This window comes from Chionomys nivalis, chromosome 4 (assembly GCF_950005125.1).
Source record: "Chionomys nivalis chromosome 4, mChiNiv1.1, whole genome shotgun sequence".
Lineage (NCBI taxonomy): Eukaryota > Metazoa > Chordata > Mammalia > Rodentia > Cricetidae > Chionomys > Chionomys nivalis.
This window is the reverse complement of record NC_080089.1, coordinates 72,894,114-72,910,440: the sequence shown is the minus strand read 5'-3', so window position 1 is coordinate 72,910,440 and position 16,327 is coordinate 72,894,114. Positions and strand designations below refer to the sequence as shown.

Here is a 16,327-nt window from a genome sequence, read left to right as displayed (position 1 = left end):
GTAGATCCAATGTCTCTGAGATCCCCAGACACCTGAATTCACAGGCATATGCACAAACACATGCATACACATAATCTAAAAATAAAGAAATCTTTTTAAAATATGTATAAGGTAGTCCTTCCACTCAATAGAACAGATAGAATAAAAGATAGTTACTTAAGGATAAGGTGGTTAAAAGATTAATATTGGATTACTGAGGGACTTTAAAGATGCTAAGATATTTGGACTGTATTTTCAATATACAGGATATGTTGTGGGGTTATAACATATAATGTGGGATATGAAGTAGGATTTCTGATGGAGAAGGACCTAGTGAATGCTGCAGAAGGGAGAGATTAGATGCATCAGACATAGGTTTAGTTGCGATGTGGACACCGTTTTAGAAACTTTAAGTCAGAAAAGCACTTAACCAAAAAGTAAGTGTTTGTCATGTCATCTGAAGGACTTCAGGGAGCCTCCTCCATGATAATTCCAGTGTCTTGATTTGCAAGACAAGTTTTCATAACATCAGAAATATAAGGAACAGGGAACTGTCTGTCATGTCATGTCTTCCCAAAATCACCATGCCGGTAACAAGAGACTGGAAAATAGGTGTCTCTGTAACCTGACCAGTTGTAGGAATAAACCAAGAAACAGGTGAGGGCACATTCCATGTCTGCTTCTGAATATGGGAGCCAGTACACATACAACTGGTGGGCAGAAGCTAAGATCATTATAGAAACCTGGTGGAAAGGACTCAGAAAAGAGAAGCATAGGTGTTGTGTCTCTGAGCTGCAGGAAGAAGCAGAATCAAAGGGGAGAGAGAAAGAACCCCAGTACTGGTCATGGACAGTGGCCTAGTGAGGGGTCAACATGCTGATGACCCTGGTGTGGCAATGTGATACCATGTCTAGCCACTAGCGAAATGAAGTGTGAGGCAGAAGGGCATAAATGTGCAGACTATTTAAAAAAAAAATTGTTAGATTGTTCCTCTGAAAGTTTTTATTAAAGGGTATGCGTGTGAAGCCAGAGAAGGTCTCAGACCCCCTACAACTGGAGTTACAGGTGGTTGTAAACATGGTTGTTTGAAACAAAAGACTGACCCTCTTATAAGAGTAACCAGTGCTTGTAACCACTAGGCAGTCTCTTCAGCCTCATCATTGTTTCCTCATGACTTACCATGTCATTTGTTGAGACAGACACAACCAAGTTCTTGTTTACAAAACTTACATAGCTTGACAGGATACTCTTAAAGAAGAATGTAAGTTTTTCAGCAGGAAATCCATTGTAAAATTAACGATTGTGGCAGACACCTTTTGCAGCACAAACTCCAGGAAAGGAAACTGAAGGTTTTCATTCCCTGCCTCTCACACCATGGAGAGTTCTTCTATGGGTTCTGACTCTATGTTATTTGACCATTTTGTTGTATGATAAAATTTTGAAATATTTTTACAGGAAGGGAAAAAAATCATTCAGTCTTTCACATCAGAGAATATCATGATTTTTAAATTCTAATCTAGAATTCGTCTTCACAGTTCCTTCTTTTTCATTTTATTATTTTTATTCATCTATTAATTTTCTTCCCAGACTCAGCCTCCCCCCATCCTCCACTCCCAGAACTGTGCCCCCTCCCCTGTATCAACTACTCCCACCCCCTAATTTCCAGCTCTTCTGTCTCTATCCAGGAAAAGGAAGGTCTTCCATAACTGTCAATAAAATATGCATATCAAGTTGCAGTTAGACTAAGCACCTCCCAATGTATGAAGGCTGGGCAAGGCAAACCACTATGGGGAGTAGAGCCCCAAAATCCAGTGAAAGAGTGAAGAAACGGCTCCTGCTCCCATGGTTAGGGTCCCACAAAGGGACCAAACTACATAACTGTCACCTATATGCAGAGTGCCTAGGGCAGTTCCATGCAGACTCCCTGGGTGTCGGTTCAGTCTCTGCGAGCCCCCAGGTTGATTATGTGAGCCTTCCCATGGTGTCCTTTACCCTTCTGTCTCCTACATGCCTTTCTTCTCCTCCTCCGTGAGATTCCTGAACTCCTCCTAAGGTTTGACTGTGAGTTTCTGCATCTGTCTCCATCTGTTGCTGGACGGAGTCTCTGATGACAATTGGGCCAGGGATCAGTCTGGTCACAGGAGATGGCCAGTTCAGGATACTTATCCACTATTACGAGGAGTCTAATCTGGGGTCCTCCCTGTGGACTCTTGAGAGATTCTTCCACCCAGCACTGAAATGTCCCCCCAGCAGTCCCCCTCAGCACTCTTCGCCTCTGTTGCATCCCCCCAACCCTATCGCTCATGTTCTTATCCCCCATCCCTGTCCTCAGTCCATTCACAAAATCTCCTCTATTTCCCCTTCGAGGAAGATATGGGTGCCCCCCCACCATGAACCTTCCGTGTTATTTAGTCTCTCTGGGTCTGTAGCCTATAACATAGTTATTCTCTATTTTACAACATCCCATGTTTGTCTTTCTCAGTCTGGGTTACCTCACTCAGATTTATTTTTTTCTAGTTCCATTCATTTGCCTTCAAATTTCCTAGTGTGCTTGTTTTAAACAACTGAGTAATACTGTGTAAAATTTGCCCCATTATCCTTATCCATTCCTCAGAAGGACAGCTAGGCTGTTTCCAGGTTCTGACTATTACAAATCAAGCTACTCTGAACATGGCTGAGTAAGTGTCCTATAGTATGGTTGAGCCTCCTTTGGGTATACGCCCAAGAGTGGTATTTCTGAGTCTTGTAATAGGTTGGTTCTCAGTTTTCTGAGAAACCTCCACACTGACTTCCAAAGTGACTTCATAAGTTTACAGTCCGACCAGCAATGGAGGAGTGTTCCCTTTGCTCCACATCCTCTCCAGCGTGAGCTGTCATTTTTTTTTTATCTTAACCATTCTGATAGGTGGAAGATGGAATCTCAAATCAGTAAGAAACACAAAGGCGCCCCCCCACTATATTTTTATGATTAACAATCATACAAAATTATTAAGATGCCTTAAATATTCTATTTGAAATGCTTTCTTCTTACCTAGTTTTTTATTTTGATGAATCTGGATGGAGATATTTCCAGCCCATGTCAGGATATTCTTTATCTTCTTTCTGATATTCTTTCACAAACCTGAGGTTACATGAGTACTTCCATAGGCGGGATCCCTCCAAGAGATGCTGAAGCAAGTGAAGGCCCTGAAATTCGAGCAGAGTCAGTTTCCATCTCAGTTCAACTACACTGTGACCAAGACAGAGATGGGAATGGATAAAGAAGCTGAGGCTGCATGGAATCTGGTACCCACTCATAACAGGAACTTTTCTTCCCATCATTCCCAGAACCCTGGCAGGGGTGCTTTTTAAACATGTACTCATGAGGTAACCATTTCCTCTCCCTGAGTCTTCCCTCTGCTGATGAACCCAGTCCAACCCACCTATTAGCTTTTATATGGCTCATGAGTTAAGAATGATTTTTATGCATTTAAATGTTATTTAAAAAACAAAAGAAGATTATGAACTTGTGGTTCATGAGAATTACATAAAATTACAATTTTACTGTTTACCCATAAAGTTTTATTGAACAAAATGGCCATGTCTAAAACACTGGTATCTCATCTAGCAAAGGCTCCCATGCCAGTGTCAGATTGGAGTAGTGAAAGAATCCCCAAAGTCAAACACAATTACTCTCTAGGATGCTCAGACAGCTTGCTGGCTACTGGCCTCGGTATTTTAACCACCTAAGTAAAGCTGGGGTTTTGATAAATGATAATACCAAGTATCGTTATGATGACTTGCCTACCAGACAAGTATGGCCCTTACCTACTACAAAGAGATAACTAATTTGGCTGTTCCCAGTGTGGTGCCGTGACCCTTGGGAGAAACATGTTTTAATCCCCCTGCCTCTTATTTACTCCCCAGATCATGCCATGCAGACAGTCGACCCCTCAGCTGTCTCACAAGCAATCTCACCCTAGTTAACCAGAAGTACGGTAAACAAAATTACATCTCAAGCCGTCCCTGCTGTTCAAAGAATCTCTTTGAAAATTCAATCAACAGAACGCTTTTAATTTTGCTTCATCAGATGTGATTTGGGAGTCAGTGACTACAAGCCCAGCAGATTTCTCTCTCCAGTCTTCTCTCTTCCTTGCATGTTAAGTTTCCAGCAGAGCCCTGGAAACCAGGGTGGGGAGAAGAAACCTGAGAGCTGCTTCAGTCGGAATTCTGAGCATCCCCACAAGACAGAACCTCACAGACACAAGTCCAGCTAAATAGACTCCGCCATACATAACCTAAGTCTAGGAGCAAGAAACACTGGGTAGTGTAGCCCAGGGCTGTCATTTTTGAAACTATAGATAGGGGCTGAAGAGATGGCTCAGTGCTTGCCTTGAAAACACAAGGACCTGAGTTTGATCCTAGAACCTATATAAGATGTCAAATGTGGTGGAACATGTCTGTAATCCCAGTGTGGTGGTTTGAATGAGAATGGCCCCCATGGTCTCATGTATTTGAATGCTTGGGTCTCCAGTTGGTGAAACTCTTCAGAAAGAATTAGGAGCTGTGGTCTTTCAGAGGAGGTATGTCACTGGAGACAGGCTTTGAAGTTTCAAAAAACCCATGTCATTCCCAGTAATCTCTCCTTCTCCCTCTCCTCCCTCTTCCTCCTCCCTCTCCATCTTCCTCCCTCTCCCTCTCCCTCTCCCTCTCTCTCTGTCATGGTTATCTGAGATGTAAGCTCTCAGCTATGCTCCAGTGATATGCCTGTCTGCTCCCCATCATGATGGTCAGGGACTCACCCTCTGAAACTGAAAGCCCCAAATAAACTCTTCTATAATCTGCCTTTGTCATGGTGTCTTATCACAGCAATAATAAAGTAACTAAGAGCCAGGCAGTGGTGGCGCACGCCTTTAATCCCAGCACTCAGGAGGTAGAGGCAGGTGGATCTCTGTGAGTTTGAGGCCAGCCTGGTCTACAAGAGCTAATTCCATGACAGCTAGTGCTGTTACACAGAGAAACCCTGTCTTGAAAAACAATAAATAAATAAATAAATCTAAGAAACCCAGTATTAAGGTAGAGGAAACAGGTATATTCTTGGGGTTCTTACACGCCAGTCTAGTCTACTTTGTGAGTTCCAGGTTAGTGAGAGACCCCATTTCAAAAGAATGGCAAATGGTGAGGAATGAGTAATGATACCCAAGATTGTCTCCTGGCCTCCACACATGCCTGTACACACATCAAACACAGATATGTACATGCACACTTATGGATAGGTAGGACAGACATGGGAATTCAATAGCATATGGCTCTCTCATTTGCTTAGCCTCTTATCTTGTAGACAAAAACTAGGCTTTATCATCTAGACTTTCTCAACTAAAGAGAATCACAAAGAACAAAGAAAAATAAGACTAAAATCTGCCCTCAATAAAGGATTCTTTTTCAAATACTGCTAACATGAGCAAATCTTGCCAAGCCTTCTGTCTTAGGTCTTTTCAATCAGTAATTAATTGGTAAGAGAAAACTGAGTTTTTCCTCCTTAACAAACTCAGGCTGTCTCGTTGTCCAAGACTGTGCTCTCGGCATGGCCCTTCTCTAATGAAGTCTGGGAAGGTAAGCGTTTCCTGCTGGGCACACGCACCACATGAAACCCTCTTATTGAAGAGCAGTGGAGAAATGCTGGGCAGCAGCCAGCTCAGTCAGCCCTGCAGAGTGGAATGGGATCAGTGATTCGGGGCAAGGCACAGTGCAGCCGTCAGGTCAACGGTCTTGATGATTTGTGCCAATCACAGAGGTCAGGCCCAGCTTCCAGAGATGTGACATGAATCAGATCAATGTTTATAGTCACTCGAGTGATTAACTTTACTGTGGCCCTGAACTCTCAACTGTAGCAACTTTATTTTCATGTAAAAACTGGAAGGAAATGTAAGGGGCCATAATAAAGTTCGACATGGCTTATTGCCTCCCTGGGAACATGTGGTTGGGACAGGCAATGGAATATGTAAGATGCTAAGTTCATCTTCATGTCTCCGTAGCTTTGCTACACAGGGTGATCTTAGCCTGCTTCAGAAGCTTCTGGGAGGCAAAGTTTATATGTTCCGCTTCCACGTTTACTCCACAGGAGTTAGGACAGGGGTGGTGCTTCGCCTCTGTTCACTAGTGTGTGGTTATGATGACGATGGCACTTCACTGAAAATTCTAAATACTTCATCTAGTGAAAAGTGGCCAAAAGTCTTCAACTTGTGTTTCTATTCAACTGTGACTCCATTAAGATCAACGACTTCAAAGACTAAGACCTATATGCCCCATATAGCCTTTTCCCAAGGAAAGATTCTCGTTTGCCAATACTCTGCAAAATGCAAGTTGGTATTTATAGACTACAGATGTAGACAGAAAGCCTTGCCCCCAGTCATTCCTGCACCCACTCATTATTTTGTAAGGTCAAATCAGCTGGGAAAGAAGTATAGGCATTTCAGTACGAGGTTGTGTAGATCAGGCTCACCTGTAGGCATGTCTGTGGCGGGAGAGCGGGAAAGTCTCTTGATGACATCAACTGATGTGGGAAGACCCAGTCTAAGAGTTGGCAGCATTGTTCCCTGGGTTTGGATCATGAACTTAGGAAATAGAAAAATGTTAAGAAAAAAAAGAAGAAGAAAAAAGAGAAGGAGAAAGAGAGCTGAGTACACATGTTCTCTGTTCTTGACTACAGATGTGGCCAGCTGTTTAAACTTCATGTAACCTTGGCTTTCTTGCAATGGTAGACTGGAACCTCCGACTGTGAAGTAAATAAATGCTTTCTCCTTAAGCTTGTTCTGCCAAGTGTTTATTTTATCACAACGACAAAATCAAAGCATTGCCTATAGTGTGTGTATGTGTGTGTGTGTGAGAGAGAGAGAGAGAGACAGACAGACAGACAGACAGAGACAGGACAGAGACAGAGACACAGAGAGAGAGAGAGTTTGAGGTTTTCTCCTTGCTTGTATTAGAGGCATTTGATTACAATCTTATATTTACTAAGTCAACTCCATCCTCTCCCTAGTAAAATACTTCATTGAAGAAACTAGTCCCATACTGACATAGCCCCAATGGCAGCCGTAAGAACTCAATTTTTATAGTGTTTGCAAGGATAAATTATAAAATCCTTTAAAAACAATTGATCCCTTCAGATTATCATGTCTTTATTTACTTCCCAACAGAAAATGTCTTTTAAAAGGGGGGCAGATATTTTTATACACACACATACCAGCTGTTCATTCCCATGGTTAGAAATTAATAAATCTGTCAATAATTTTCTGGGGGTCCATGGTAGTAGGCAGGATTAAAACAAGGGGTGAGCTGTGATTTCTTCTGCTGATGCACTGCAGTACTATGAGTCATTCTAGAGAAAAATGACGGAAATTCATTTTTCTGCAGAAAAACTCCAGACACTCTAGTAGGACCACTGCACTCTTTCTTGTCATTCACAGAGGAAGAGTGACTTCCCTGGAGAGTAGGAATGGTGCCAGAGGCCCAGAGATGGAGTCCGAGCCACTGTTGTGTCCTGTAGTTTGTGCATGTCTGTGACTTTGGACAGTCGTTGACATCAATGCTCCACCGTCTCTGTAGAATGGGAACAGTAACTCTCATGGCTGAGGGGATTGCATTGAGAGTGGTTGCTTATTTCCATCACTCTGTCTTGTGTTTTCTTGGTACAGAGGGAAAAATTCATAAAACTGCTGGACCAGTTGCATAACTCTTTAAGGATCGACCTGTCAAAGTACAGGGTAGGTACAGCATGATTTCCCTTACGGTGGATCACTGCCTTCACTCTAGGGGGCTTCTCCACACAGTGTATCATTACCCACCCTGTAATGGAAAAGCAAACATGCTGATTTTGAGTCTGACACATTGGAAGCAATCCTCAAGAGAGCCTTTGTTGTTCTCAGACTCTGCCTGCACATAAACCCTAACAATAATAATACTTTGTGTGTGTACAACTCAATCTTGGAATTTTTAATAAGCATCTGGTGGAGTATCCCTGGGCTAATTCATCAAGTGAACACAAAGTCCAGTCTAACTTTGAAATTCATTTTGAAAATTTAGTTACAAGATACATCATCATAATTGTAGATGTTTTTATATATCTTATATTTATCAACAGTTTATTTGAATATTTTTTATTTGTATATATGCATTTCCTGCTTTCATTTTAATTAGTCCCTTAATGATTGATGAATAGATAAAATATAGATAGATAGACAGATGATAGATAGATGATAGATAGATAGATAGATAGATAGATAGATAGATAGATAGATGATAGGCAGACAGACAGATGACTAGGTAGACAGATAATTACCTATTTCTGGAAATTACAACCTAAATTTTATCAAGTATAATTGTATATTGGAATTAACCACATTACAAAAAAACAGTCGCCACCCATGCCAGCCTGCTGTAGAAGCTATTTCAGGGCGAGAGACAGAACACAGCTTATTGACCGTCATTAGGCACCAAGCCTCCTCAAGGTCATAAGAAATATCTAGAACTCCCTTTGGAATTTTCTGCTGACTGTAGAACCCGTATGTGAAAACAATCATCAGTTAATATGAGAACTGTCTCAAGGTTAAAACCCTTTGTTTCTTCAAGTATTTTCATAATGACACTTCTGCCTTTCCCTCCATAATTCTGAATATATTAAAAATGTAAGTGACCTGTCTCCATGGACCTCACTAGGGAGAGAGCCATGTGGAATTCATCATATTTGAGATCTTGAAATACAGTCTTATTTTCTACTTTTAGAAAGTTTCCTTGTGCCTGAAAAGTGAATCTTACCACCTATACCACTTTCAAAGTAATTTTTGAAAATTACAGCAATCTTTGGGAAATGATTAAAAAGATTTGAATACATACTAACCTCCCTTCTTTGAAAAATATATTTTATAAGCAGGAATTAACATGTTAGCATTGCAAAAACAATAAATTTAGTAAGCTTTTAAAGCTTTTCCTTTATTGTATGAGGTTACTCCACCGATACGATGAATTTAATCACTTCATTTTCACGCCCCCGTTGTCCACTCTCGCCACCCTCTTGCCCCTGACGGAGCCCTTCTCCTCAACAAGCCCCCCTCCTACGGTCATGGCTTCATCTTGTGTGTGGCCCACTGAATTTAATTAGGGTTTTGTGTCACAGTGCGGATGGGAGGTTATTTACTGGAGCACAGCAACTCATCGGTGGCTACACCACTGAAGAAAATGGCACCCCGAGGACGAATAAAAGTATATGACTTCCTAAGACGGATAGCAGAATGTTTCAAATCTTCTGTTTCTCAGAATGTTCTGTGATAAAACACTAAAAAAAAAATTAAGAACACTCTAGAATATTTTTAACTGCAGTGTGACCCACCTCCTGCTTTTAATTTTTTTCGCAGTAAGCTTGTTTTATTAATTTCCCCACTGGAGGTCCAATATGAGCAACTTTATCCATCTCTATTTCCTATTTAACCAGGAAAACTTTCCCGCCAGCAGCAGTGAGAGACTGCAGGACCTGAAGTCCACTGTGGACCTGCTGACCAGCATCACCTTCTTCAGGATGAAGGTATCTCATCCCATGCCCACGATGTTCCAGTGTGACATCAGAACATGTTTGTCCCTCGATAGCTTTGCTTTATCCTACTGCTGGCCAGTGCTGTTCAGCTCCAGCCGGTAATCCTGGGCCACACGACTTGACCAACACAGGCTCCATCAAAGAAGCAAGTTCCCTGCCACTTAACATGGATTCACTGGGTCAGAACTAAATTCCCATTAAACTTGACTCAAAAGACATGTTCTTAGTGATGCTACAAGACATGTTAAAAAGTAGCAAAGAATGTTAAGTGAATGCAGAGCTACTTTTAAGTGGTAGCTGGGATTTTGCTGACTTTTCATTGTTGAAGACCTCACTCCTGTTCAGCCAATGGTGCCAGCGCAGTGACAGCCTTGGCAATGTTTGTATGGGAATTGGTCACCTGATTCTTTGGTGCATTTGGCTATGGTCTGCCAAACTCTCTAGGCATTTCTGTTTAGAAATAGCCCTTCTTTCATACCGTTTTCTAGACAGTCATAATTTAGGGCAGTATGAAGCCTTTCAAACACAGTTTGCTAGGATATAGACTTAATATTTTTTTCTTTCTGAAATAGAGTATTATGAGAGTTAGTGAGCAAATTCTGAGGTAGCGAACAAAATAAAACAACACACCAGGTTATTTTTCTCAGTTACCATGAGTTTGTCACTTACGGCACTAAAAGATAGTATTTTTTAATTGACAGAAAGCAAAAGCATGATATATGGATGATCATTAGTTTCTGTAATGTCACTTAGCTTAATATCAGGACCCATTGATGACTGGAATAAACAGAATTTAATGTCTGTTCTGATACACTGGTATCAGTGTGTAGGTAAGGCAGTGAGACCCACTCAAGGCTTGGTGGGAAAAGTGATGGGCTCAGGTGGGCAAGAGATGGCTGCCACAGCAGGGAAATGAGAAAGAAGCAGCAAGAGTGACACTCCAGTGATAGGCATCTGCCCGTCTCCTTCCCGGGGTGACTGCCAAGTGAGGATTCTTCTGTGTACTTCTCTAGTAAAGGGAACAAAAAAGAGAGAATAGCCTCTCGTGACTATGGCACAGCCCTGCCACCTGCCATCTCTGTATTATTTACACTCTTCTTTCTTTTGTATTATTGACTGTCACCCGAAGTCTGTTTTCTAGAATTGATGGCCTCTGCCACCTTCACGATTGATTGATTACCTTCCTCTTAGAAACCAGCAAATTAGCTAGATTCCTGCCTACAGTACTAAATCATCAGCTTCCCTCTTCCTTATTATCAATCACGCTCTTAATTTTTTAAAGCATTATTTGACAGGCTGATGAGATGGCTTATCAGGAAAGAATGCCTTTTGCTCTTCCACAGGATCTGAGCTCTTTACCTAGCACCTACATGGTGGCTCACAACCAGCTACAACCCCAATTCCAGAGGGTCTCACGCCCTCTTCTGGCCTTTGTGAAAACTGCACACATATAGTACCTAGACTCTGTCCACGCAAACAACCACACATTAGTCAATCTTTAAAATACTGCTTGACTCCACTTTACCCCACTTCCAAAATGTTGTAATATGGAGCGGCAGGGCTGCGTCCCAGGCACCCAGCTGCCCGTATGGCTAGCTTATGCCCCGAAATAATTACACGGAAACTGTATTCTTTTGAACACTGCCTAGCCCATTAGTTCCAGCCTCTTATTGGCTAGCTCTTACATATTGATCTAACCCATTTCTAATATTCTGTGTAGCACCATGAGCTGGCTTACCAGGAAAGATCTTAACCCGCGTCAGTCTGGAGTGGGAGAATCATGGCGACTCACTGACTTGGCTTCTTTCTCCCAGCATTCTGTTCTGTTTACTCCACCCACCTAAGGGTTGGTCTATCAAATGGGCCTAGGCAGTTTCTTTATTAATTAACCAATGAAAGCAACAGATTAATACAAGACCCACCTCCATCACCAAAACTTTTCAAAAGTTGTTTCTTTCTACTATATTTTTCTTTGGAGGATTATAATTTAATTACAATATCTCTCCCTTCTGATTTCTCCCTCCAAACCCTCTCATACACCCCTTCTTCCCTTTCTGCTCTCTTTCAAATTCATGGCCTCTTTCTTTTTGGTTATTAATTGTGTGTGGGTATAGGTGTGGGTGTGTTCCTAAATATAACCTGTTCACTCTGTGCAATTCTACCAGCATGTGTGTTTTCAGGACTACTGGTTTAGCACTGAACCACCAATTAGTGTGCTCCTCCCTAGGGACAGCCTCCTGTCCTTTGCCACCTTTGCTCAGTTTCCTGTAGTTCTTTATGTAGGGTTAAAACCTCATGCGATTTTCTTCTTCCAGTTTGGCATGTTCATTGGCATCATTCTTGTATAGTTCATGTTTGGGCAGCCATGAATGTGAGACTCTGGACATAGCCTCTGATATTGCTAGGAGACACAAACTCACAGCAAACTCCCTGATCCTCTGGCTCTTGCAATCTTCCCCAAGCCTTAGGTGTGGGAGCATTTAGATGTATGGGAATGGGCTCTTCCACTCTGTGGTTTGACTGGTTGTGATTTCCTGCAATGGTCTCTTCTGTTGCAAAGAGAAATCTCCTTGACGAAGAGTGAAGACTGCACTAGTCTTTGGTGTAGGACAAACGTTTATAGGTTGTTCTTAGGGATTATACTGACCTAGTACATCAGTGATTGTAGATTCTCCTCCAATAGCCATGACTTCACCAGCACTAGTTAATTCGCTGTGTCTCCCATACCAGGCATGCTAGCCCTCTTGTTGAGTTGGTCTTAAGTCCAATTAGAGAGCTGTTGGTTCATGCCAAGGTATTGTCTTCCAGTTATCTTTTATTCTCACCATAGAGTGTAAAAATCATCCTTTAAATATGCAATTCTAGTAATTCTCGGAAATGTGTAGCTGCATAGAGACAGTAGCAATATTCACAGAGCGGCTCCATAAGCCCATGCAAATTCCCTTTCCAATCAGGCCCTCTCCACCACTGCTGGCAGATACTACAGTTCCTTGCATAGAGGTTCTCCTTTCCTAGAAGGCCATGCATGTGGCATCATACCCTGTGTAGCATCCTTGTGACCCACGCATGCTGTTAACGAATCTACTATCTGCATCTCTTGTGACTGACTAGTGGTTATGTGATATGGACAGACCACAGGTTCTTTGCTCATTCACTAAAGGCTGGACATTTTGACTGCTCTCAGTTTATATTGATTACAAATAAAACAAACATAATGAGTATAAGCATTTGTTCAGGCACATTTTTACCTTCTTGGGAAAATCCCCAGCCAGAGTGTATGGTACCTACATCTGCTCTGGGGCTCCTAGTGAAGTTTTGTTCACTCTCTATCTAACCGCTGTCTTTTTTATTTTCTTTTTTTTTTAAATATTTATTTATTATTTATACAATATTCTGTCTCTCTGTGTGTCTGCAGGCCACAAGAGGGCACCAGACCTCATTACAGATGGTTGTGAGCCACCATGTGGTTGCCGGGAATTGAACTCAGGACCTTTGGAAGAGCAGCAATGCTCTTAACCACTGAGCCATCTCTCCGGCCCGTCTTTTTTATTTTCTATTGGGAGTGAAGTTGCATCTTATTGTAGTCTTTAAATTTCCCATCTTGCATAAAAACAAACCCCACAATGTACGAAATTAGAGACAGGGTGGTTTTTGTATATTTAGAGATGATAGATTAAAAATTATTTATTGAAAATGTATTCTTATATTTTTGGTTGAGAGCCTAACCTTTAAAAGCTGAGCCATCACACGCCTTTAATCCCAGCACTCGGGAGGCAGAGGCAAGTGGATCTCTATGAGTGCGAGGCCAACCTGATCTAGAAAAGCTAGTTCCAGGACAGGCTCCAAAGCTACAGAGAAACCCTATCTCAAAAAACAAACAAACAAGAAAACAAAAGGAAGGAAGGAAGGAAGGAAAAAAGAAAGAAAATACATTCTTTTCCTGCTGATTTCTTTGTGCTTTTGTGAATAACCAATTGTTTACAAATGATATACTTTAAAAAAAAAATCTACACACTTACTAGCACCATACTGCCTTGATTATTGATGCTATAGAGAGAATCTTAAAATATACATTTTGTGCCATTTTCTTCTTTGACCCTATAGCTTAAGGCTTTAAAGTATTGTTGAGATTTTTGTTGAAATTGGGTTTTCTGTAAAGGCTGACTGATAACAACGAGTTGCTTTCCTGTTTTGTTAAACCTTTGTCTACCTTGACAGATCATAAGGCTCTTACAACACTCTTCATGCGGTTCTCCCGTTCCCTTCCACCCTCCTACCCTTCATCTGCTATTTCCATCCTCTGCTCTTTCTGGGTCATCAACACTTCCCAGCCTCTCACCATTGCCTTGTTTCTCTTTTCATCATGGGTTGCCGTGTAATGTGTTTAACTTATTTTTTATACATTACCTCTAGAATTTAAGCCTATGAGGAAAGGTATTCTTGTTCATCCTTCCACTTGCTCCTTTCAGTATTATTGCTATCAGACACACAGTGATTGCTTCTCATTTGTCAATTGATGGAGCTGAGAAAGTGTTGTTCCTGGTCATGCGAAGTGCTTCTGCTTGGGTGTTTACAGCCATGAACATTTTCAGAAGATTGCTATTTCAGAAAGCTAAATTACACACACACACATAATCATTTAGCTTTAATATATATATATATAGATATAGATATAGATATAGATATAGATATATAGATATATGTACACACACATATATATATACTCATTCACTATATATATTCATGATATATATGCTGTATATATCCCCTATGTGGGTTCCAGGGATTGAACTCAGGTCATAGGTTAGGCTACAATCTCCCTTACTCACTTGGCCATATAACCCACCTTGCTTTAAAGGCCACGCTTTTTTTAAAACATAATCTTACACAGTACTGGAACATAGTTTCATGGTTTGTAGCATTCTATTGTGTTAAAGAAAATACTTTGTCCATCAGGTTCTGGAGCTGCAGAGCCCCCCGAAGGCCAGTGCGGTAGTGAAGGACTGTGTCAGGGCCTGCCTGGATTCTACATACAAGTACATCTTCGACAATTGCCACGAACTCTATTCTCAGCTAATAGACCCGGTAAGAAGAGGTGTGGGGCCTTATGATCACTGCCATTCTGTTTCTGATGTCTGCTTCAATACATTCAGAAGAGCAGAAAATGGGGAAGAATGCTCATTTAATTTCACATTAACTACAGGTTTGAGAATTCCCAGCCCATGTCTTCACATTTGGAACATCATTTCCCTGTGCTCGAGCTAATTCATTCTTCACAATAGCTTCGTGTGGCAATGGCAAATATTATCGTTCCTGTTTTTCGGGTGCATAATTACGTTTAGAGGAATTAAATGTCCCGCTCCAGTTCACAGAATAGGTAGCAATTCCTTCGAGGGAATCTGACATTAGGCCAATAAGGCATCCAGTGGAAATGTATTCCACTCTTTTCTGTTTGTTTTTCTTCTACTACTTTTAGTAACCATCTAGAGAAGGAACAAAGCTCCCATTGAAAACTCAGGTACTGTGGCTGGGATGTAGCTCAGTTGGTAGGCTGCTTGCGTCCCATGTTCAAAGCCATAGGTTTGATTCCCAGCACTGCATAAACCCAGCATCGTGGCTCACACCTGTAATCCAGACAGTTGGAGGGTGAAGGCAAGAATGTCAACAGTTCAAGGTCATTCTTAACTATGTAGTATATTCAAGGCTTATTTGGGTTACATGCAACCTTGTGCCCCCAGAATAAGGAAGAGGAAAGAAGGGAAAATAATCAGTTATGTAAACAGCTACATCATATTTAAAACTAAAAGGTCTCCTTCAAAAGTCTCCTCTTCTGTGTTACTCTCTAAGTTTTAGACTCCTCCTTCCACCTTCCCAGAAATGAAGAGACCCTTGTAGAATTCTTTTACAGAGCTTAAGATGTATATGATATAACAGTGGTACTGCCGAATCTTTACTTGAGCAATTAAGGTCACAAGATAGATAATTTGGTGACACAGACTAGAGCCACTAGCAGAGAAGGAGGAATTCTGTAACTCTTGTCCACAGTGAATCATCCACAAGCAGCTTAGCGTGTCACACATCACGGGCATCCTGCCAAGAGCAGGAGACGCAGTCACGATTCCTGTTTGTAAATGCACACAATGAAAGCCTTAAGACTGATTTCAGTGTGTGTTCTGATGCCTACACATTAGAATTAGTGGAGCAAGGCCTCAGTCGGGGCCTTCTCCTCTCTAAAACAGACAGAATGCCTTTCCCGTCTACTTCAGAATTAGGTTATAAAACCAAGACACGCTGCCAAGCATCTAGCAAATCAGAAATCAGTGCAGAATCATCAGTAATGACAAATGTTTAAAAACACACAGCATAGAAGCCAAAGAAAGACTCTCAATATGGTAATTTTGTTAAAAACACAGACCTATATTGAAAGGCAAATGCGAAATTTGAAACGATGTTATTAGGAGCTCGGAGCCAACTGAAGAATTCCTGCATGGTTAAGTGTGATGTGTTTTATTCTTAAAGTTACCATTTAAAACCTTCCAGTAAATACAGATACTATTGCCTTAATTAACTTGACTCAATTTATAGGAATAAATATTATGTATAGTCATTTATTTTTAAAGTAAATTGCTTCTTTTTAATCTATGAGCAGCACTAGCAACATGAAGGACATGATGGCGTTGCATGGATAAATGTAAAGTCAATGCTAGACAGACTTGTTGGGGAATATTATTTTAAGGTGTGTGACTTTTGTTTATGCTGCATTTGTTTAACTCTATGAAGCTT

At 41.2% G+C, this 16,327-nt stretch overlaps 1 protein-coding gene across 1 annotated transcript in view; it reads left to right on the top strand.

The window, feature by feature from the left end:
• Unc13c (unc-13 homolog C) overlaps nucleotides 1–16,327 on the top strand; it is a 427,544-nt gene that overhangs the window by 236,955 nt on the left and 174,262 nt on the right. The window contains exons 14-16 of the mRNA XM_057767059.1: nucleotides 7,653–7,721; nucleotides 9,446–9,535; nucleotides 14,501–14,629. Coding sequence (XP_057623042.1) covers nucleotides 7,653–7,721; nucleotides 9,446–9,535; nucleotides 14,501–14,629 — 288 coding nt within the window. The remainder of the gene's footprint in view (nucleotides 1–7,652; nucleotides 7,722–9,445; nucleotides 9,536–14,500; nucleotides 14,630–16,327) is intronic.